The following is a 22,491-nucleotide window of genomic DNA, read 5'->3' on the forward strand; positions in this document are numbered from 1 at the left end:
TCCATTGGAGAATGAGACGTACTGTTTCCATCAGTTGACGCGCGTATCGGCACGTCGCTGCTCACAGTTTGCTATGTAGGTTAAAATGTTTTATGAACATTACAACCCAACTTCCTCCGAAAGAGTGACATTGTTGCCATTGAGGGTGAGAGTTTCCATAAAGCTAATTTTTATTAATACGCGTTCATGGTCAACCTATCTATGTTCATAGTATGTCAAAGTACAACGAAGTATCGTCAGCACGCAAGCTGTCATTAGAGTTAGATTAAGGGGAAACTAAATGAATAAGTTAATTGTATTTGCATGAATATGACGACAATAGTATCCAATCTCAATGATGATCACAATGACACTCCGTGAGAAGTTTCCTTTGTCTCGTTTTCGAACGTTCACATATCACGTACGTCTGAGTGTGGTACATCGTATGGGGAACGAAATAGGACCTGCTGCGATTACCACTACATCCTAGCACGACTCCTTGTTGCAGTCGACAAAGTTACTAAATTCCGTGGCATTGGGCGGGCCCTCGCTGTACAGGTAGGTGACGGGCCAGAGGCGGGCGGCTGCAAAATCGCTGAGACTCTGCAATCCGCCAGGACGAGGTGGATGCTGGCTGTATTCGCCGCTCGCCGCGGTCGCAGGCTGCGGGTGGGGGTGTGAGTGTGGCTGATGCTTTTGCTTCTGCTGCTCCTTGGGACTGGCCAGACCCAGGTGCGAGTGCGTCGGCTGCGTACCGTTCTTGCCGGGATAGTAGCGATCGCTGCATTTGCGCCACTGATCAGACTCGTCGCCCACAAAACACCTGCAAGATGAAGAGTTCAGCGAGAAGGCCAACAGTGGGTGGCCACCCCTTACTTACCAGGGGTAATCGAAGCCCTTGCTGTAGCCGCACGGATGATCCGCCTTGCAACAGTAGTCCCAAGACCCAACCTCCGAGCCTTCCGTCTCGCAAGAGTAAAATCCTGTGATCAGATTCTTCTCGCAGGGACTGCTGCGGCGACAGGGTTTACCGGAGACCGTGTAATGGCGCCAGGCCACGTCGCCTTTTGCGAATGAGAAGTAAATTTAGAATAGCCATCGACATGGGCGTGAAGACGGGGAGTGGGAGTTGGCAATTGGCATGCAAATTGCTGGATGGGTTAGTGTTCGGGGAAGAGTTGGTTGGTACTTGGATGCGTCTTATCTGTTCGTTGCTTGATGAATTGGGTTGGGGTTGGGGTTGGGTTGGGTTGGGTTGGTGGTGTTATGTCAGCCAAACAACTGTACATGCTAGCAATCGGTATACACAAAGCATTCTCCACTACAAGCTAATTGACAAATGAATATTACAAATACATTGCTAGATCTAGGTTGGGGTTACAGTTATACATATAGTCCCTGGGAACAGTGGCTGGATCTGAAGCCAGCTCAGGTTATTTACACAGTGGTGGAGGTGCAACAGGTTAATAGCTTTAGTTTACCAGGTTCCCGGAAGATGTCCATGCGGCGATCGTTGTTCACTCGCGACCCCCCGATCGTGTTCACCTTGTCGCGGCAGGTCCAGTCGAAGGGGTTCCAAGCAAAGAGCCAGAAGTCCCGCTCTTTGGTGTGCGTATAGTGCACGTCGAGCTTCAGCTCCGTCTGATCGAGGTCAGAGAGCTCGCAGTTGTGGGAGCTGGCGTGGGAGCTGGCAGGGGTGAGGGATATCTTACTAGGCACCGATCTTAGCGCGTCCCGCCAGCACTCGACTTACCCGTAGCTGAAGGCGTAGCATTTGAAGGGAGAAGTCTCCCGGAATCGTATGCACTCCTTCTTGCAGGCCATTTCCGTAGGCACCGAAATCACCTTCTTGATGGCCGGTGGGAGGAGCCTGGCGGGGGAGCCATAGCCCAGATAGCAAACTGCGATGGGAGGGGACTCCTTACAGGGTGGATCTTTGCTTGGCAGCGACTCTACTACTCACGCTTCTTGTGCTTCTCGTCTACGATGGGCTGGATCTCGCATCCATGGCCATAGCTGGCGCGTTCGAAGATGTCGAAGGCCGCGTCCAGGATGAGGTGGCGCTCCTTGTCCATGTCCCGCACGGGCCAGTCACTCAGCTGGCAGTTGTCAATGATCCCCGCATGCCGCTGCTGGCCATAGCGGTACGCAAAGGCGCGACAGGTGAATTTGGTGGAACGAATGCATTCCATTTCGCACTCCCCAACGGACCGCACGGTGAGGGAGTCGCGCACAATAGACTTGAAGAAGCGCGTGGCGTCGATGGCCCGGAAGAAGCACTCTGCAAGGACCATCATCATCAGTAGGCACATTGCGAAAATGATTCAAATGAAAACAGAAACTGTTCAACTATTGGATGAATCGCAAACTTACGCGCGTTTCGCGGATCAGAGATGGCCGTGTTGGCGTTGCTGTTGGGAGCAAGAATGTCGTGGCGACGGGGCGGCTGCCTGCACACATCCATATCGTCCGACATGGAGTATATGTCATAGTCCCGATCTGGCTCAATGTCCACGTAGTAGTCCAGCATGTTGACTGGCCTGTCGCAGAGCATGCAATTGTCCCTGCCCGCCTGGTTGTACCGGTAGCTGAACGTGTGGCAGCTGAAACTCGGCCTCTGGTCCGAGCAGAGTCGCTCGCACTCCGTCAGTGTGGGCACATTGTAGGCGTGCCTTATGGCCGTTTTGTGCAGTCGGAAGCCCTCGCTGGTCTTCGCCGAGCATTCTGATGACGTGGAGGAGCACTGTTAATGCACTTCTCAGTCTGGGGGTCTTGCACTTACCATCCGGTCCGGGGCGTCGTGTCCATTGTTGTCTGTAATCGTTGCGCCGCTTTGGGTAGTCGTCCTCGTAGCTGGAGCCCGGATAGCCAAGCACGGAGTTGGACTCTCGATGCGGTGCACCTGTACCCAGCTGGAAGTAGTTGAAGTCATGGTCCTTGCGCCGCTGCGACTCGCTCAGACCCCAGTAAGACGTGTGCTTGCTGTTGCTGCCCCCGTAGCTGCCGCCATAGTTCCCCCAGTTCTCCTCGCCCCCGATCAGGTACGGCACAAACTTATTGGGCTTCTTGTAGGAGCCAGGACCAGGACCATGACCAGGACCAGGACCTGGACCATGACCTGCACCGGATCCATCGCGATCGAGATAATTGTGCACAGGACGGCTTGGCTCATGCGGCCGATATGGAGAGAAGTCCGGGCCCGGCCTATAGGGCGGTCGGTATTTGTCGATGCGATCTGTTTCGGGTCTTGGTGGCCTGTACGCAGAGCCATCGTATCCAGAACTGCTCGGCAACGTCTCCCAGCGATCAGGCCGCCCTGGACCAAAGCGGGGGGGATCATGCCGATCTACATAGGAGTGATCGCTCCCGTAGCTGCTGGGTGGGGTGTGCCCAAAGTAGCCGGAGCCGGACCCATGTGAGGAGAGCTCGTAGGACGAGGACGAGGACGAGGACGACGACGAAGACGAAGACGAAGAAGCGGAGTGCGAGCCATGGTACTCGGAGGAGAATGGACGATGTTCATAGGAGCTTCCCGGCTGATGGTCCTGCGACGACCCTCGATAATGGTCAACTGCTGTGCTACTTGGTAACGGTGGCCGAAAGTGATTCCTATCCCTGTCGCGATCCCGATCCCGATCTCCGAATGCGCTGCCACTGCTGCTGGGTCCTGGACCCGTGCTGGGCTTCAGGTAAATGGGTTTGCTGCTCAAGGGCCCCTTGGAGCAGTCCTGGCAGGCATTGCGCCGACAACTGGACGGCGCATTGCGATCCCTCTCGTAGTAATCATAGTCCGGATGCCGCAGTAGATTCGAGTCCCGCCGATTGGCACTGGAGTAAAGATCCATCTGCGACAATGGCATCTCGATCAGCTCGCAGTCACCCTGGCCGTGTCCGGAGGGGTCCAGCCTGTAGTTGAAACCCTCGCACATAAATCTCCTCTCATGGCCGCACTCCCGCATGCACTCCTCTACCCGCTCGCAGGAGATGGAGCGACGCACCCACTGGGGCGCGATCCGCTTCCCCGCCAACACTCGACGGAAGCAGGCTGCAACGGAGATAAAGTTCGAGATGGATTTGTATGTGGATGTGGATGTGGAGATGCTGAGGTGAGGCTATTTGCGCAATGGCTAATGACTAAGAAAAACTGTTTAGCGCTGAAAGTCAGTGAAGCGCGGACAGAACCCAAGACCGTTGCTGGGAGTGTAGTGGGTTGCTTGCTTCACGTTTCTGTTTCTGTTTCAGTTTCTGTTTCGGGCCGTGTTTTTCTTTTTGGCGGCACCGGCACCAGAACATCCGCTGCCGCTTCAGTAAATAATGTTCGAGTCATGTTCGGTGGCACAGCGGACAGCGAACACCGAACACCGAACACCCATGTACATCATCTGCCTTCGCCACAGATTATCTTCGGGAAAACTGCCAGCCAAGACACCGCCCAAACACACCACGGCAAAGAACCCATGCAAACGATGGAAATTATGCAAATTACTTTAATACGCATAACGACTCCAAAAAATGACATGCACACATCTGTATGTACACCTCAAGTGGAATGACCGAGGGGGGCAACCTCCACCTCCACCTCCTCTCTCCTTACCTTTGGCGTCCTCCACAATGATAATTGTGCTGCTCAGGTCGCTGTGCCTGGTAGGACTCACAAATTTGGCGCCGCTGTCGTGGACATGCAGCAGGCACAGCGACAGGATCACGCTTAGATTCAGGTTCAGATGCAGCCCGGGAGTCGGCGGCTCTCGATTCCTGCTGGGTGACGGTGACCTCATTGTAAGGAAGACAGACGCCACAGCAGCCGCGATTGAGTTGAATTTATAATTTGGGTCGCTTCTGCGTCGCCCACTGATTACCGATTACGTAATTAGTAACTGGCGTTCTGGGCCAATTAATTTCTGTGCAATGTCAAATGGTTAGAACAATGAACAAGAGCGGCAACACGGCGGCATGACCTCTCGCTAGCAGGCAGGACACGGCGGGTACGCGAGAACGATTTCGGACTGTTTTGGGGCCCAGACCGACACGCGGCGACGGTGATTCTAATCGCGAATGAACAGCGGCTGTGGTCAAGCTTGCGGTTTTATACCGAGCTAAGTGCCGAGCTGAGCTTTTCGCTCGGCTAAACTCTAAACTCTCTTGATCGCGCTCTCGTGATCGCTCTCAGCTAAAGTTTCGCACCACCATGGGATGGGGATTCTTTGCCCCTCTGCGGGAGCTCCATTGCGGGGGAGCTCTGATTGTATGAAGCCTTGAATCTCGTTTAATGAGAGTTTTTTGGCAGAAGATGCTTATCTCGGGCGATGCTTCAGATGAAAATACGAGGGTACAGATCGCATAAATGTGATTCGCCCTAGGCAGATCTGCCGGCCGATGCGATGGATGAGACGAGAGCCAAGATGCAGCCAAGCGTTTCCAGTTGGACTCGACGACCCACACCCCAGTCAAGGATGCCATAATATACACCCATACGTGCCCGTACCTACACCTATTATAATGTTATATTTAGATTTCAGTAATCTAGCTTAACTGTTACATGCTTAATGGTTAATGTTTAATGGTTATGCTCGGGCCTATTGCCCATATGCTCATATGTACAGCAAGAGCTCAGGGATCCCATGTGAGTATTTCGATGAGCTCAGTATTGGCACTGCAATATGTACAAGTTCGCCGTCTGGGTCTTTTGAAAGGTCTAATAGAATTCTCCAAACTATTTCCCACTATGTATGGAGCTTTGCAGCAATGGAATCAATCATTTTAGATGCTATATGAACCTGTGCACATATGTACATACACATGTAGTTACAAGAGAGCTTGAGCGCATTTCCGTTTCTGAATCAATGTCACTGCTGGCTACTGGAATGCACCACAAGTGTGCGGGGGCTCTGTGTTTTTGTGCACTGGCTCTGTGGCTGGATTTGCATACAATGAGTGCCAGGGGAGGGAGTTGCATCGCCATTCAAGTGCATGCATTCGGCAGTACTCTTTGGCTGCACTGCTCTTGCACAACTCCATGGCATGGCATGGCCATAGCCGAAAAATAAAGCCACTGATGTGAGGGAACATTCCTTGGAGCTTCCGCCTGCGAGCAAACTCCAATCTTCAAGTGTGATTTACCATCTGTCCCACGCCGAATTGTGAACTAGCTAACCAGCAAACGAACACGTCACCTCAGAGCTGAATCGACAATTAACTAAGTTAACGTCATCAAGATTGCCATTTGAACTTGGATTCGCTTGGCGCTTGGCACATGGGTATGGGTATGGGTATGGGTATGGGTATGGCTATGTCACCGCCACCCGCTGCTGTGGTAGAGTTCGTGTACTCCACTTCGTCACACTCGGGGAACTCGAAGGGAAGCTGAGCCAAAAGCTTAGACAGAAGTGTTCTTTGGTGAAACTTTTGGAGCTATCATAGATCTTCGCACTTGACAGCTGAATGCCTTCTGTAATGAGAAATGAGATCACTTTATCTCGGCAGTTCCGATTACAGCCATGCGAGTTCCTCCATTGTTATACCCGTGCAGAGGTAATTATGATTTTGCCAAAACAAAGAAGGAAGCTTCCGGCTAATAGAGCTGTACTTCTTTCTGGTTCCTGTTCTGTTAGAAAGGTATTCCACCTGAGCTGATCTCCTTGTCCTAGTATCAATATTCAGCCTATTCAATGACCTAGTACGAGTACTAGAACCTGGTTGAGCTTTTGCTTTTTTGTAGAATGCGACTGTGCAAAATATCGCAGCACCCACCCACCGGATGCTCACCAGAGCTGTTGAGGGAACAGACAAGAGCCGGTGCATTATGCCAGGCTAATGGGTTTATTTTTGTTTGGCCGAATAAAAGCCAAAGAATGTGGGTCATTGAGTGGCTGCTCGGCTGTCTGTCTGCCTGTCTGTCTGTCTGTCTGTCACCTGTGCGGAGTGGACCCCAAAACCAAATGAGTTTCAGTTGTATTTTAGCGCCATGTTAGTTCTACATTTCACGTGCAGCAGATGTTGTAATTGTCAAGTGGCCCGCGTCATTGTCTGTTACATGGTTAGTTGGAAGCGTACGTTCGAGTGGGTAGGGGATTCGTTTCTGGGACAGTGCGAAGCCGAATATTAGTACGGGCATAAGGGAAATCAGGCTCAGCCAGACCTGCAGGGACATCGATTCACTTACCGTTTAGCTCTTCCATGGGATACCCAAGGCGATCTCTATCCCTGTCTCTGTCGCCCAAAGGTCGCTCTGAAATTGTGCCATGGAGACTCCATTATAGGCCAGAGATCGTTCCGATAAGACTATCATCAATTCGAACTCACTGTGGTTCCCGTTCCTGTTCCCGTTAGCCTGCATGTAGTCATCGGGATTGAAGTAGGTGGCAATGGTCTTGTCATCGTCCAAACTGTATCCCCCATACCCGTCCCCAGGCCGCATTGCGCTTCCATTTCGTCGCACGTAATCGTCGCCGCTGTGTGGAGGCTGCAACGGCGGATCGGGTCGATTGGTGTAGTCCGGCCTGGGCTCGCGGTGAGGCTCGTAGCTGGGACTGGGTCGCGGTCCGTACGATTGTGGTGTGGAGCTGTCGGTGTCGTACGGCCTAGGTGGGGGAGACGGATAGTCAGGACTAGGAGGCCTGGCTGCATACTGGGGCCGGTCATCCGAGGACGCGCTCGGAGGTCGCATGGTTGGAGGTGTGTACCGCTCCGGGCTGCCGTAGCTGTAGCCGTTTCCGTATCCCAGTCCGAAGATGGGGCGCGGGGGGCCGTGGGGCGTCGGACGCACGCCCTCCTCTTCCAGGGAAGGTGGACCATAGTGGGGTCGGTGATAGTGGTCCTCCACCTCGGGGGCGTTGGCCGCGTACCCGCCTGGGATGTAGACATCCTCGTTGGGAGCCGGATAGTTGTTCTCGTAGAGGGCGGGGTATTTGTACAGGGGATACAAGTCGTGCGAGAAGTACAAGCGATCGCCGAGACCAGGGGGCGGCGGCAGTGAGGGTGAGGGACCCGGACCCGCACCCGGACCCGGACCCACCGACGGCGTAGAGATCGTGGGTAGCCGCAGCGGCGGCTCGTCCGTGTGCGAAGTGGGGTTGGGGTTCACGACCAGCACTGGAGTGTTGCCCACGTCCAGCGGACGATTAGGCAAGTTCGCTGGGGTTGGTCCGTGGCTGATGGGGCTGGGACCCGATCCGGGGGCAATCGCATTGTCGCTCAGGTCGAAGCAGTTCGTCTTGCGAGTGTATAAATCAAAGTCGGGATCGAAAATCACCCCTCCCGGCCGCCCACCGCCGCCCGAGCCGTACTGCTCCGACGACAACTGACATGTGCCGTTTCCGCGTCGATGCACACTGCATACAAAACAGGCACAGAAACAGAAACAGAAACAAATTGAGAGGGCCGCAACCAAGACAAGAGGGAGACCAATAGGCTGCGATTGAGTAATGGCAGCGTGTGACAGCTCGAACTCACCCGAATGAGATGGCCTGGCACTTCTCGCCCGCCTGCAGACACTTCTCCTTGCACATCTTCAGCGAGTTGGTGTCTTCGGTGCGGAAGGTCTTCTCAAATGGCAGCATCGCCTCCAGTGCAATCCGCTCGAAGCAGTCTGCCAACGATTCCAATTCAAATAAAAAACACAATCATCCAACAATTGCTGTGCCCAAAGGTTGCTACTTGCGACCTGCAGTTGGGTAATGGAAATCAAAATAGTTATGGGAGTAGGAATAGACCCCCACACTCCCAGACCGAGCAGGCAGGGAAGCTCGCATTGCGTCACCAGATAGTTGTGCAGGTTCCACTTGCACTTTCAAGGCCACTGCCCAGCTCATCCACTTTATGGTAGGTTAGTTTTATTGACTCTGCAATTGTCGCTTTCCGATTGTTCGCAATTCCGACGGCTTTGTTCTTTATTCAAATTGGAATTCTTTTAGCATTGCGTGCCGCGGGGACGCAGTTGACTGCCATTAACATTCGCCCATCTGCGACCCATAGGTGTTCCTTTCTTCTCCAAATCAGTTGCTGCCAGTGTGCGAGTGTCATGAATAATTCAAAAAGGTCAACACACACAAACAAAACAACTCATTCTTGTGGCTTGTGGCTTGTGGGTTTTCAAATGCTCCATGCTCCACGCCACATGCCCCGGATTTGTAGTCAAACTCTATACATACATATGTACATATGTATGAGATTTCGAGGGACGGATTTTAACCGATTTCCTGGAAGATCTTGCTCTTAGTTTCCCCGCAATCTAGGAATACTCATGTCTAGGTCGATATGCTGTACGAATCTGTGACTGGGACAGTTTTTATGGTGGTGAAGAGTATGGGAGGTGGTCAACAATGTGGTGCATTATCTATTCATTACGGGTATATCCGATCGCAACTAGATTGTTGACTCCGAATGGCCGATGCATTTGCACATACCATATTTAAGGACGAACTGAAAGGTTAGTTTATCCCACTTACCATTGCGCGCGGAAACCAACTGATTATCGACAGTTAGTGCCGCTGAAGAATGCCAGATGCCGAGGATAATGTAGAGCGCCCAGAGCATCCGAAGTAATCGCCGTCTGAGCTGTTCACCCATTATCCAAATCATGGGGACCCTCCAAATGGTTTAACTTGTTTATCACGTTTATCCGTATTGCCGTATTCCAGGGATTCAATTGTCTCTTGAGTATTGAGTAATCGTCGTTGGGTTTCTTTTACATTATTAGGATAGGTTTATGGATAGAGAATCGAGTCTGCACCGCACAGCACTGATTGGACGGAGCGGAGATGGAGAACTGAAAGGTGAGCAGCCACGCGAGGCGCGTAGAAACCTTCTTCGTTACGATTATTTCTCCTCTTTCTCTCTGGCCTTTCTTTATAGCAGTTGGTGTGGATTGTTATATGTATTTCTTTTCGTGCTGGAGTGTTTCTGGCTTTCGCGTTACGTTTCGCTACTTTTCACATTCTTTCACCGTTAATTATGTTGCCAAAATATGCAGATCATTAAAAAAGATCCCACAGATCGGTTCTGGGATCGTCTCTGCAGCTTGTTTATGGGCCCAGCTCTGATATAAGTCTGTGGATTCTACGGGTGCGGAAGAGACCAAATCTACATAATTACGCGAAAGAGTTTTGGGGCTGTCTACATGTACGTCGAGTCGGAGAGAGACGCACAGAGTCAATAACCTGGTCAACGAAGCGCTTCGGCTCGGATCGGATCGGATCGGTTAGGTTCGGTTCGGTTCGAGCTTCCTTGACGATGATGACGCCATGCTGGAAGGTGCCTGTGACCTTTCCACCAATGTTTAAAAGAGAAGAATTATTTAATTATTGGGCACAATAATTAAAAACTAGAATGACAAAGTGCTCATCAATGCGTAAATACAACATTTGTCGTCATCCGAAGCGAACCCAACCGAACCGAACCGAACCAATCCGAGCCGAGTTGGCCAAAAACACACAAAAAACAAAACAAATATTTCTTATTTTTAATTGTCGACTTCGATGGCTCGAGAAAGAATTTTGATGATGAATTGGAGACAAGACTCAGTGAATCGGTCCAGAGATATTTGGCTGCTGATTGCAACGAATATACAAGTGTATGTGTACATATTTACATACATACATACATATGTATGTATATATGTACATACATATGTAGAATGTGTTAGCCACTTTCTTCGGTGGATTTGGATTTGGGGCAGCTTCTTCAACGAGAAGCACGGGCATGGCGATTTTAACGGTAAGGTTTAATCGAAAGCTACCGTTATGCTTTGACACTGCGAATTTCTTTGGCTAATGACTTGGAATTTCTCTCTCTCCCCCGCCCACACGCCCACACGCAGCGCAGTCTACACTCACTAGTGTCAGAATTGCACACAGTTAGTTTCTGGGTTTGCTTCGCTTTGCATTGGATTTCGAATGGATTTTTGCAACCCGCTTTCAATTCTGATTTTTATTTTCGTCTCGATTCGTTTGGTCTGCTTTCGCTGCGACTCGAACTCGCCGCCGATCCGCACTCGCTAAACAATTGAAACTGAATAAAAATTCTGATTTAGTTGTGTTTGAAACTCATCGAAAGAGCAGATACCAAAGCGGCAGCAGCGCTGGCAGCGCTTGCTGCGCCGAGGCAGAGCCATAGGTATAGGAGAGGCGCTCACAAAGCTTTTGTTGTGTGGAGCATTTAGATTCGAGCCCAGGTGGGACATCGGTGAGGCCAGGGTCTGGTGCTGGTGCTGGTGCTGCCAGTGGAGTTTGGCTCCGCAGATCGTCATCATCATTATCATCATTAGCATTGCCCATGCTGCGCCCACTTGAGAGATTCCCCCCTCGCTTGGGAGTCGGTCTTCCCTCTTCTTTCCGCCTAATAGCTGGCAATGACTCTCGAAAAACGCTTCAAAACGAAGTTGTAACAAGAGGATCGAAACTGAAAGATAAGCGAAGCTCTAACGCTCTTGTTGTATTTCGTAAACGCAGAGCAAAATATTGTTTCATGACATGCACAGCCTGGAAGAGGGGAAAGAAAGCGATGCCCACACACAAGAGTCTCTCTTCCTGTTCTATTACGAGTTTTGATTTCGAGTTCTTCCTTTACTTCGTCTCATAATATAAGCTCCTATTGAATGTACATGGTAATATACATACATAATGAGCGCGCAATTAGAGGTAGAGTTCTTGGTTGCAAGACGGGAGTTTTTAGGGCAATCCACTCGAGGTGGAAGCGCACCCGAAACCGAGATTCTTTCTTTTCCGCTTTGTTAGCCCCACTAAGCGATGTGAAATTCAAATGTAACTGGCCGGACATGCACAGACTTCGGCTTCGGCTTCGGCAGTCGGATGCCGAGCAGAGCTTGCTGCTCAACCGTTAATTCGTGCGGGTTTTCACCGAAATAGCTTCAAAGGGAACGAAAGGGTTGGGGAGGTGTGTAATTGGCGACACCTTTAAGTGTCGACCTTGTCATGCTCGCTGGCGTCGTCTAATTCAGGCCGGGGTTGTTCTTCATCAGCGCGTCGACATCGCATCACATCACAGACATTGCCACCGTCTTTGTCGGCGTCTGTGCGCCAGCGTCGCTGTTCGCATAATCGACATCGCCGCTAACGTAGGAGCCTAGAAGACTCGGAAGGAGACTCGATTCGGGGGAATTGCTTAACAAATGAGCTCATGCTCATTCTGGTTCGCAATTCGTTAATTCGCATATCGGGAATTCTTTGGAATTCCGAAGGCGAGGAGCAGCAGCTGCCGCTAGTGAGCTCAGTGGCCACTCCCCAAATTGAGGCCCTTTCTCGAGATTGCAAAACAGATGCAGGTAGGCATTGGCATTGGCTGACTAGGCAAATGTTGCAAAATAATTGATTTGTGTGAATTTTTCGTGGATGGCGCTGCTCCAAATACGAGTATCACACGAAGACAGCAGGCCAAAGCGAGGTTTGTTTGACAACCGAATCCAAAATCAGCAAAATCGCATCAAAATTCATTCAAAATTCATGGGTCGATCGGCGCTTTTGACAAACGCATTCCGCCTTCCAAGTGGGCAGCCCTTTGATACCGGCGCACAGTGGGTCATTTGGTTATTTCATCTAGCTGTGTTTGAAGGAAAAATCATCCAATGTCTTCATAGTTTAATGGTTCTATGATATCTAGAAGCCTTACAACAAGCCCCCTCTTTGCTGACAAAAATTAACCATGTTGATGTTTCAGCTTTCAATTTCAAAACAAGTAAGATCAAAGCATTTGTGATTATGCTTATTGTTACTCACAGGCAGACATTACATTTTCCACCGCGTTTCTGCTGATGTCCCACTGTGGGCCTGGCATTTCAGCGTATAAATTCAATACGCAGCGCGTGTCTAAAAACCTACATATTTTGGCGGCAGATACCGCTGCAAGTGGTTTGGTCGTGGGTGGATGGCTGATCCCCAGGAACCGTCAACTAGCTGGCCGACTGGGGCTAATTCATGTCATGTAATACTTATCGGTTGGGTAAACGGTTTTTGCCAGAGCTCATACATTTTGCCAATACGCGTTTGACAGTTGTGGGCCAGCGGGAAGCCTTTGCTGAGCGAAATTCGCAAAAAAATGCACAGGGTGTGCGGTAGTTCTCCTGCAAATTCGTTGGCTTCTGCAAGCTAATCTCCTATCATGTAAGCCTCGACTGTACATCCATCATAAATACACGTGTTGTATGTATTACTGTACACATGAATACGTATGATACGAATGAGATAATAATCAGGTTTTCGTTTACTATGAACGACTCAACCATTTAAATACGTATGATCACGGTTAAGCCAATTGACCGCACACCATGAATCAACCTGTCCAATAAAACAGCTCTACTTAGTCAGCTATTGCTGATTTGCCTTGAGGCAATTTCTCTCACGCATAGAAGAAAGAAGTTCCGATTGAATAGGTTACGAATCTGGTAATGCTTTTCGCATTTGAATGTACATACATATGTACAAACATACATACAAATATGTACATACATATGTATGTTACTCATACTAGTCAAACTATTATCAAGCTCCCCTGAAACTGGCCTCTCTTCTCGTGTTACATCTTGTGGCCAGCTGTTGTGATGAAGGATCATATGTATGTATGTATGCACAAGAAATAGACAGCAACACTTGCTGCCACAGCTGTTTGACCACCAGGCCACAGCCCCACAATGACCGAGTCCCAGTCCCAGTCCCAGTTCAAAATCGAGTTCGCAGCATTGGGTGTTCCACATTCGCAGTGCAACTCAAAAACTCACCCAGCAGGAAGTATTTGCATTCGCCACTCCGGGAGTCACTCGAGTCCACAGAAAGCGAAAGTAATCATCCAGAGCAATGCGATTCGCCGCAAGAGCCGCTGCGGCGGCTTATTGTCTCGCTATAGGCACGCACGGTCCAGGGGTGTGGGTTCCACAGCGTATTTATCACAACAAATATCCATTATGCAATTGGCCATGTCCAAAGCGAGTAATTTGCCACAAAGGCAGCAATATCCGAGGGTGGGCTGGGGCAGGATGGGGATGGTTGCACAGTGCGCCCTCAGACGCAAAAAGACACACTGGCCTACATATGTATGTATGTATGTACATGTACATGCATATGCACATTTATGTACATGTGTATGTGCATACATATGTATGTGCAAAACATACATAAATACAGGAACAGAATGGGAATGTGAACTACAAATGGAAGCGAACGAACACCTGTTAAAAGCGTGTGAGGCATTACTCGATTAGCGCTGTTACCGTTAAGTAATTGCCTGAAATGCGTTTTATTGCAAATTTCAGTTATCTTATGTGAAGCGCGTCTGGTACGTGTTTCGTGATTTGATATTGTCAACATATCCATACATACATACATACATACATATGTACTGACATACGTACATGCATACACATTTGCTCTTTCTCTCTCCTGTAATTTCCATGCTGACCCATATTGTAAATGGACACCAGTGCGACCCGATGCGGCAACCATTATACATATACATATAGTTACATTCATTCATGCATATACATATACATATACATATACACATGCACATGCACGTCTGTATGGTATGCCACTGTCACATTCAAGGTCGTACGCTCAAGATGTTTTCAACCTGATATAGAAGGGACTGGACTGGGCTTAGTGTGACAACTTCGATTCTCCGTTGTTTTGGAGGCCGTTAATTCAGTGCTGCCATCTTCAGATGGCATGCTAAGACCCTAACCAGTAGTCCAATGGTGATGCCTGTGCTACTTGGCCGTTCACTTGGAATGAATTCCCCCCATCCCATGCCCTTCTCTGCTACTTCGGCCACATTGTTACGATTATGAAATGAATGTAATTTGTACCATATTACACAAAACATCACCGAGCTGCAACTACAACATCATTGTTTCTGCCGGTGACAGTCAAAGTTCGATTGTCTGCGTCATCCGACTGTAGCTTCATAGCTTTATCGTATGCCAGCAAGTGAAGCATGGACAGACGAGTAGATGTCAGCCCAACGCGGTCCTAACCCGAGTAAACAGAAGCGGTTAGAAGAGTCAAAAAGGTATACATATGTACATGCATACATACATATGTATATGAACATGCACTCACCGTCATACGTACATACATATGTACATACATATGTACATGTACATATCTGTAAGTTTGAATATTGTTAACAGTCGTCCACTTTTGCTGTTTTGTGTCTTGCGCATGAGCCCCCGTCCCGTCACGTTTGTCTTGCGCAGCGCAGTCGCCGCCGCCAGTGGCTCAACTCGACTCAACTCGGCTCGCTGTGGCTGTGGCTGTGGCGCCTGCATTGGGGTAAAAGTATAAAACAGATGGGTCGCCAGCCTGTGGTTATCAGTCAGCGGCAGGCATTGACAGTGCTTCGGTTTTTCGCCATTACACTAGTATATCCAGTGGAGAAGAGAAGAGTTCGTGATTTAATTTGACCAAAAATGTCCACCCTGAAAGCATTAGTAAGTGTTCAAAACGGAAAGGATCAAGTGCGAAAGTGATTACGAAAATTGGTTAGATGTGCTGATGTACATATGTATGTACATAAGTACGTACATATGTATAAACAGAGTTTTGATCATCAAAGTAAAGACTGGAAGAAAATATCCAAGTTCCAGGCTCCAGTTCATTCTTGTTCAACAATTCCTTAACATCTTTCAGATCATTTTCGCCCTATTGGCCGTAGCTTACAGTGCGCCCAGCCCAGGTTTCTTCGGCAAACAGTGAGTACTTCTACTAAAAATATACCCGTACCCCAGAAATAACCAGCGTGAGTCGAATTCGAATGTGTTTTTAAACGCTGCCAGTGAGATAAATATTAAAAATGTATTCGATTATTGAGCAATCAAGCGCAGTACTGATTTGCCGTGATCACAGCAACACAATCAACGTTGAACTTAGTCCGCTACGATTCACGTTCCGCCGCATTGGAATATCCCAGGCTCCGATTGACACTTTATTCATTATAATGCACACATAATTGCCTGACTTAATTGCAAATTCCGAGCATTGATCGTCGTGGTTGTTGTCTGCTGTGTACTGTCTGCTGCCTGCGGCCGCCTGCTGCCAAGTGACAATCGACCATTACCCATTGTGATCAGCAGGGTTCAAGCAACTGAAGTAGAGTTGACTACAATATCTAATTAGCTAATACTTACTGGAAGCGACGACCACTGCCAAATGCTGACAACTCAGTCAAGTCTATCCTCCCAGCTCTTCGACTTCACTGGATTTCACTTTCATTGGTTTCCCAATTCGCCTCAATTCAATTCGCAGTGAACATCACACGATCCACGTTCCATACAAGGTCCACACGGTGCACCACCATCATGTGCAGAAGATTCATGTGCCCGTGGTGAAACACGTGCCCATTTACAAAGAGGTTCCTGTGCACCACGTCCACCACGAGGAGATCCCAGTGCCCGTTCATCATGTCCACCACGAGGAGGTGCCAGTTCATCATGTCTACGAGGATCACCACGACTACCACAAGGGCTGGAGCTCAGCGCACCATGGACATGGCTGGATCTAGGGCGTATGCATGGCAAAATACAACCCAGCTCGACTAAGCCCATTCATCAAAGCAATCCAAGGCAAGCCTCCAGACTGTAAATATTGTACAATTCCTAAGTTAATGATTGTTAATAAACTGAATTCGATTGTATTTGGCCCGTTCGTATCAGTATCAGTCCCATGCAAGTTTATAATTAGCCGTTGTACTTGACCTTGGGCAGCGTCTAAAGGCGGCAATTAACCCGGAGTTTTGCAAGAACGACTTTCACAAAGCACTAACCCAACCAGCTCCAAGCTCCCTCTGAGGTCAACCGCCAGCCAGCCAACGCTTGGTCTGCCCAACGCGACACGACGCGAGTTGTAAGCCAAGGGCGTGGCACGCCACATTCCGGTTGCATGACAGCGAATGCCACTCTGCACAAATACTAGCAGTTCCTAGTTCTCCCTCTTTTCAAGCGATATTAAAACAGGCGAGTGTGAGGAATGTTGCCTCATTTCCTTCCATTCACTTCCCAAGCTTGGTTGCCTGGAGGAGACCAGAGGAAAACCAGACTTCAAAGCTCTGATTATTTTACCAACATGCATTTTATTCGGCACCAACAACAGAATTTCGAATCAATTTTCACTAATTGAGAACTTAGGGAGAAGCGTTAGGGGAGGCTGCGGAGAAGGGATATAGAAAAGAAACGATAGAGACGAGGGGATCCTCGTCTTCATGGTCGCTCTAGTGGCAGTAGGGGAAGTTGGGGCACTCGTGCGGGGAGACTCCGGCTGGGTAAAGCCGCTCTGTCCAGCCGGGCAGCGGAGGAGCCGCCACAGGAGCGCCAGCGTGTCCAGCATTCACGTCGCAGTACGGATAGTTGGGGCAGGTCTGGGGATTGACGCCTGCGGGATACTTGTCTCCGCCAGCTGCAGGAGCAGGTGGCGCATTCCAAGAAGGCTGGCTGTTTGTGTTCCACGTTTGCGGTTGCGGCTGCCATTGGGGCTGCGGCTGCCATTGGGGTTGCGGCTGCCATTGGGGTTGCGGCTGCCATTGGGGTTGCGACTGCCAATGATTCTGGGGTGCTCCCCACTGCGATTTGGGGCTGTGCAGTCGCTCATTATCACAGATTGGGAAGCCGGGGCAGTCCTGTGGATTCACACCGGCTGGATACTGCGCAGCAGGTTGATGCTGGGGCTTGGCCAGAGCCAAAGCCAGGCAAGAGGCGAACAGCTGAATGAGAGCCGAAATGATTGATTGCTTCTTGGAAGAGGAGGCTTCGATCCACTTACCAGCTTGAAAAACATGGGGACGGATGTTTGGGGTGTGTTGGTACGGCTTTGGCTGTCGAGGAATAATCCTTGACCAAATTGGACTATGAGACGATGGCTTAAACTTCCAATTAGGTTCCGTTCCTGGTCAGTGCTGCACTGTTGCTGCGGTGAGTAGCAATCAGGCTTATATAGTGGATGCTGGTGGAGGCTAGAACCGAGTCGAGTCTGGTCTTACTCGCAGTCTCAGTCTCAGTCTCAGCCTCTCGGTCTGATTCGGTTTCACTTTCATTGGCGGCTCGTAGCCGCAGTGGCAGCGGCCCCAGCAATTGCTGGCGATGTGGTTGTTGCTTTTGTAGTTGACTGATCTCGCGCATATTTTACTTGATTGGCCCAACAGATTATTATGAGTCTTTGTTGCGGAGCGCGAACAAATAAATCGAACGGGGCCGGCTGGAGGTACATACATATGTATGTACGAATATGTGTGTAAGTACCGCTGGATCGAGGGACGGACATGAATGCAGAATTCAGGTAATATGCTTAAGCACTCACCTCACTATGCGAACTTGCATGTGTATGTACATACGTACATACATATGTGCATACATATTTATGTACGAATATCAAGTTACAGACATGCCGTCATTAGCAATGAACTAAGCCCCCGACTTGCAGTTTGGCCAAAAAGAAATCTTTGGTTTGGTTTTGTATTTTGACAACTGCGCGTTGGCGTTTGGCCAATTTTAATTTTTCAATTCCCATTTGCCAGTCGCTGTTGGTTTTTCTAGTTATTTGCCGGCCCTTGTCTCGCCTCTGCCCATGTTAGGATCAGTTCGTGAATCACTTTATTCGGAGCATTCGGATAGGATCGTGTAAGAGGCCATCGCCTTGGCATGCCACATGCTGCCGACGCCTGCCTGCCTTCCTGCCCGGAAGGCATTGCCAGCAGCCCATGTCATTGGAAACTGGTTTCAGAGCAGCGAACTTGCACTAGATCTTACTCTCAATGCACAATACACATATTCGAGAGGTGGCACTTCTACTATTTTAGGGATGGGCGATATGGTTGCTATACTCTATATTGTACCAATAAATGTACATACATATGTATGCGCATATGCAAATGTCCTGTAGATGCGGTTCGCCAAGATAATATGAATAAATACTTAGTTGCACGGTCCTTAAATATTATCTGTGATTCCATCCCTAGTTTTGCTTTCCTTTCCCCTTTGGCAGTTGTGACTTCCAGAACCCGTTATACTGGCGGCTTTGAAGTCGATTTTTACCCCACAAACGCATTCGCACCGCAGCACTGGAACCGCGGAACCGGAGGTGGAATCAACTTACGCACCAACGCTCGCATTACACTACGACTTCCTGGGCTGGCTACGTCACAGACACATAGCCGATGCAGAGTTCCTTGGAAAATTCAATTACATGGCATGGAAATCGCAGTGCCACACAAATTATGAGCTAATCAGGCAGCACCCAGTGGTCGCATGTCGCAGCCACACGACACACGGGCACATACATACATATGTACATACATACATACATATGTACATACATACATACATATGTGCATGAACACGTTGTAAAGGCGGACGGGGACAGACGAGCGTGCCCAATTGTAGGCACCGGTGCAACAGATTTAGTTTAATTCTTATAATTTGTGCTTGCCGCCAGCCGTGGCCAGGAATTTGCGCGGGCGCGGCCAGTCCAGTTCAGTCTAGGCCCGTCCCGCCATCCCTCGACGATTTGTAGGTGGGGTGGTCGTCGCTGTCGCTAGCCTGCCTAATGTGTTGTGGTAAGTTGCGCCAGCCGATCGATCTCGTTAGCCTTGATCAATGGCCCGGAAAAAATGGAATAGAGAACAAATAAAAGCCAGCGAAATTCAAATGGTTGACCGTTTGCAAAGTGCAGTCTTTGTGTCCAGTCCCTGGCGCGGCACAAACCTGGCTGGACCAAAAGCATAAATGTGTTTGTTCTAGAGCTTGTAAGTTGATATTGGATGTTGGTGATGCTGGTTATATCGCGACTGTTTTCAAGTTTTGCTTTTTTGTCACACGGCGCGTTTTCAATTATTATGCCATTAGTTGTCAAGATTTTAATTATCTATTTCCTTCTATGCTGACAGCTCCGATTCGAGCACGAGGTGTGGTGCAAGCCTTATGCATGCGTGGGTGGTCACTTTATTCAAAACGATTAGAGAAGGCACCTGGAAGAAGTTTTAGATGCGACTTTCTACATTGTATTCATTCCAATATCTTCATTTTAACATTTTTCTTTTAAATTCGGCCTAACATAAGTAAATCTTTCAAATGATCTTACCAACAAATTGTTAAATAAGTAGACTAAAAAGCAAACCATGTAAAAACGTTGCTCAACTCGTTCCTAAAACTGATACTGGCGATAGTTTAGGAGCTCGATGCAGCCTCAGCTTCGGCTTTTCCGTCGACCACTTCATCAGTTTCCATAGCTACAACCTCGGTAGCTTCAGTCTCCGTTGCTCCTATTTCCGTCACCGTTGCTGCACTTTGGGTATTGTGTTTGTCCTCAGCCTCCTCCTTATCAGTGTCATTCAAGGGCGCGTCTTGTAGCAGAGCCCGGCGCGTCAATTCCTCTTTGTCTAGAAGATGTGAGTTTTGTTAAGGAATATGTTTTACAACAAAACAGGAAATATAATGGTTTTGGTACCAGAGTCGAAATCATCTGAAGAATCGCTGCCGGAGCTATCGATGCGATTGTTTGATGTTGGTGTTTGCTGATTTAGTGAGAGACGAGGAGCAACTGGTCGCTTCTTGCGAGCTGGATTCAAGGCATTGCAAAAGGCACAACGAAATGAAGTGTAAACATATTCATCCTCCGGCAGCATACCTATTGGCGGCGCAAACAAAATTTGACATTAGAGTTCCCGCACTTAGCAAATCAATTCAGTTCTCACCGTTATGGCCATCGCACTCTTTGCAGATCATGCCGTAGCGAATCGGAGTGTCTCCTACAATAAAGTCTACAATCCGGTCTACTGCGCTGCGTGACCGGTTCTGATCGATCACGGGAAAAGGCGTACGCCGACGCATTTCCTGCACTGCGCCCATAGAGGCTGACGTCATCGACAGTATCGAGCTGTTAAGATTGTTGTTGTTTACGTTGCGGTTGCGGTAGACACTGCTGTATGGAGTCAACGATAACTGATGCGCGCTGGCTCCTGACAATTTTGCTGCAGGCTGAGACGTGCGCTGAGGCTGGGTTACAGTGGAACGACTAAACGACTGGTTTAGCTTCTTGTCGCCAAAGCGTTCCAGGAGATTCACTGCCACCTGTTAAACAAAAGAGCGGTAAGTTCAGCAAATTTACATACATATACAAATGACACTACCTTGTAGGTCTCTTTGTCCATGACCTGCTCCAATATCTTTTTCTTCTTCTCCTTCAGCTGACCCAGCTTATCGCCATTTTTGTTAAGCTTGCGCTGAAAGTACCACGTAAACATCTGTCTCATTGAAACGATGCTAGAGTGAAAAAAAGCAGAGATTTGTTTTAGAGCGTCGTTTCAGTGAGATCATCACCAATCGGTGATGCTTACTCACATAATGGGGAACAGGAGCAGCGGCACCAAGTACACGATGCGCTCTTTCCATGTCGTTGGGAAATAAAAGCAACACCATAGTCCAAAGCCGACTATGTATGCTCCAATTGTGATGCCAAGAAAGTTTGTGACGAAGCTCCGCTTCCTTTCTTGCGTATTGATCATGTATTTCTCCAATTCTTTGATCTGTACCTGCAGTCCCTCCAGAACCTCTTCCGTCGATTTTTCCTTCTATAATTAGAACCATGGGCACGTCCTATTATAAAATGCTTGCAAAAGTGTTTTTTTTTGTGGTAAATACGCACCCGAAATTTCGACAAAACGAATCCCATCTTGACGCTTTCGAAATGGTCAAACGGAAAACATTTATTTTTATTTTTGATATTCCTTAAATTTATTTGTTGTTTGTTAGTAATATCGATTTATCGATAGAATATACCGCACTACCATCAAAACGTTACCGAAAAATAAAAAAAAAATACCGTAAATCTTAAATCATTTTCCTTGATTTCCATGTTCTATTTAATATATCTTGCTAGCTAGGATTCTTAGCGCTAAGACTATAAATTAATACGCTTCATCAATCAATACCACAAGATTGGCTGGGAGAAGCACGGTGGTCATTTATTGAGACTTTACTCTCGGTTTGCTAGGTAGATGTAGCAAATGTTGCTTTTTTGAGTTGCTTGAAAACTATCATCGAATTCCTCTAGAAAATCAGCCATTTTCTAGAATTCATCCGACAGTTTTTTTCCGAAAGTACTTTGTGCTCGACAACATTTCTTATCGGTTCCATACGAATATCATCCCTGACTTTTCTAGCGTCCAAAACTTGCTAGCAAAATGTGCAATATATTTTGCTAGCAGCAGAGTGCGACCAGAGGTGAAAACCGCATTCCGTACGGTTACACTTCTCAGGCAGCTGCGTTGTTTTGTTTACCTTTTTGAAAATGTATGAAAATTGAATAAAAGGTTAATAAAACAATGAATGCAAAATGGATCCATGCAGGAGATTATTTTAGTGAGACTGGCGGCTCTTGCATGATCGGAGGAGGAGGACAATCAACGAAATAAGCGAAGACAACTTTGATTAAGCCCATATCTGCAGGAAAGAATCCAGGACGGTCGTCGTCTCTACATTTGAGTACTATAAATCATATATATATATGTGTTCATTTATGG

General features: G+C 48.5%; 4 protein-coding genes across 5 annotated transcripts; 1 reads left to right on the top strand and 3 right to left on the bottom strand.

Moving 5' to 3' along the window:
- Nucleotides 1-152: 152 nt before the first annotated feature.
- Nucleotides 153-10,053, bottom strand: LOC117891242. 2 transcript variants are annotated; one of them, XM_034796587.1, is made up of 11 exons: nucleotides 9,426-10,053; nucleotides 8,431-8,566; nucleotides 7,282-8,309; nucleotides 7,142-7,207; nucleotides 2,762-4,024; nucleotides 2,353-2,703; nucleotides 1,943-2,260; nucleotides 1,733-1,880; nucleotides 1,461-1,666; nucleotides 860-1,043; nucleotides 153-802 (listed from the first exon to the last, which is right to left on the bottom strand). In XM_034796587.1, exons 1-11 carry the CDS (start codon nucleotides 9,556-9,558, stop codon nucleotides 466-468), a joined length of 4,170 nt encoding a protein of 1,389 aa, XP_034652478.1. In that variant the 5' UTR covers nucleotides 9,559-10,053; the 3' UTR covers nucleotides 153-465. The 2 variants fall into 2 exon arrangements, with proteins under 2 accessions (XP_034652478.1, XP_034652479.1); XM_034796588.1 differs by lacking the exons at nucleotides 7,142-7,207; nucleotides 7,282-8,309; nucleotides 8,431-8,566; nucleotides 9,426-10,053 and adding an exon at nucleotides 4,574-5,022.
- A 5,205-nt stretch (nucleotides 10,054-15,258) lies between these two features.
- On the top strand, nucleotides 15,259-16,617 carry LOC117890561 (histidine-rich glycoprotein). Its single transcript, XM_034795494.1, has 3 exons — nucleotides 15,259-15,415; nucleotides 15,615-15,676; nucleotides 16,230-16,617. Exons 1-3 carry the CDS (start codon nucleotides 15,395-15,397, stop codon nucleotides 16,483-16,485), a joined length of 339 nt encoding a protein of 112 aa, XP_034651385.1. The 5' UTR covers nucleotides 15,259-15,394; the 3' UTR covers nucleotides 16,486-16,617.
- A 415-nt stretch (nucleotides 16,618-17,032) lies between these two features.
- On the bottom strand, nucleotides 17,033-17,876 carry LOC117891468 (pleckstrin homology-like domain family A member 1). The gene is made up of 2 exons (XM_034796951.1): nucleotides 17,739-17,876; nucleotides 17,033-17,679 (listed from the first exon to the last, which is right to left on the bottom strand). The coding sequence occupies exons 1-2, from the start codon at nucleotides 17,751-17,753 to the stop codon at nucleotides 17,191-17,193; spliced, it is 504 nt and encodes a 167-aa protein (XP_034652842.1). The 5' UTR covers nucleotides 17,754-17,876; the 3' UTR covers nucleotides 17,033-17,190.
- Nucleotides 17,877-19,988: 2,112 nt separating this feature from the next.
- On the bottom strand, nucleotides 19,989-21,736 carry LOC117891307 (endoplasmic reticulum junction formation protein lunapark-A). The gene is made up of 6 exons (XM_034796714.1): nucleotides 21,615-21,736; nucleotides 21,311-21,540; nucleotides 21,100-21,232; nucleotides 20,665-21,040; nucleotides 20,418-20,597; nucleotides 19,989-20,349 (listed from the first exon to the last, which is right to left on the bottom strand). Exons 1-6 carry the CDS (start codon nucleotides 21,639-21,641, stop codon nucleotides 20,138-20,140), a joined length of 1,158 nt encoding a protein of 385 aa, XP_034652605.1. The 5' UTR covers nucleotides 21,642-21,736; the 3' UTR covers nucleotides 19,989-20,137.
- Nucleotides 21,737-22,491: the final 755 nt, after the last annotated feature.

This window comes from Drosophila subobscura, chromosome E (genome assembly GCF_008121235.1).
Source record: "Drosophila subobscura isolate 14011-0131.10 chromosome E, UCBerk_Dsub_1.0, whole genome shotgun sequence".
Classification (NCBI taxonomy): Eukaryota; Metazoa; Arthropoda; class Insecta; order Diptera; family Drosophilidae; genus Drosophila; species Drosophila subobscura.

What these genes read in the sequence shown, in the direction of transcription:
- LOC117891242 (XM_034796587.1), bottom strand. Translation starts at nt 9,558, where the DNA reads ATGATTTGGATAATGGGTGAACAGCTCAGACGGCGATTACTTCGGATG. An exon ending in GAACAGGAACGGGAACCACA is followed by an intron (nt 7,208 to 7,281) that starts GTGAGTTCGAAT and finishes GCACAATTTCAG; the next exon opens with AGCGACCTTTGGGCGACAGA. An exon ending in AAGGGCTTCGATTACCCCTG is followed by an intron (nt 803 to 859) that starts GTAAGTAAGGGG and finishes TTCATCTTGCAG; the next exon opens with GTGTTTTGTGGGCGACGAGT.
- LOC117890561 (XM_034795494.1), top strand. Translation starts at nt 15,395, where the DNA reads ATGTCCACCCTGAAAGCATTA. An exon ending in TGTCCACCCTGAAAGCATTA is followed by an intron (nt 15,416 to 15,614) that starts GTAAGTGTTCAA and finishes AACATCTTTCAG; the next exon opens with ATCATTTTCGCCCTATTGGC. An exon ending in CCAGGTTTCTTCGGCAAACA is followed by an intron (nt 15,677 to 16,229) that starts GTGAGTACTTCT and finishes TTCAATTCGCAG; the next exon opens with TGAACATCACACGATCCACG.
- LOC117891307 (XM_034796714.1), bottom strand. Translation starts at nt 21,641, where the DNA reads ATGGGATTCGTTTTGTCGAAATTTCGG. An exon ending in TCGTTTTGTCGAAATTTCGG is followed by an intron (nt 21,541 to 21,614) that starts GTGCGTATTTAC and finishes TTCTAATTATAG; the next exon opens with AAGGAAAAATCGACGGAAGA. An exon ending in AGAGTGCGATGGCCATAACG is followed by an intron (nt 20,598 to 20,664) that starts GTGAGAACTGAA and finishes CGCCGCCAATAG; the next exon opens with GTATGCTGCCGGAGGATGAA.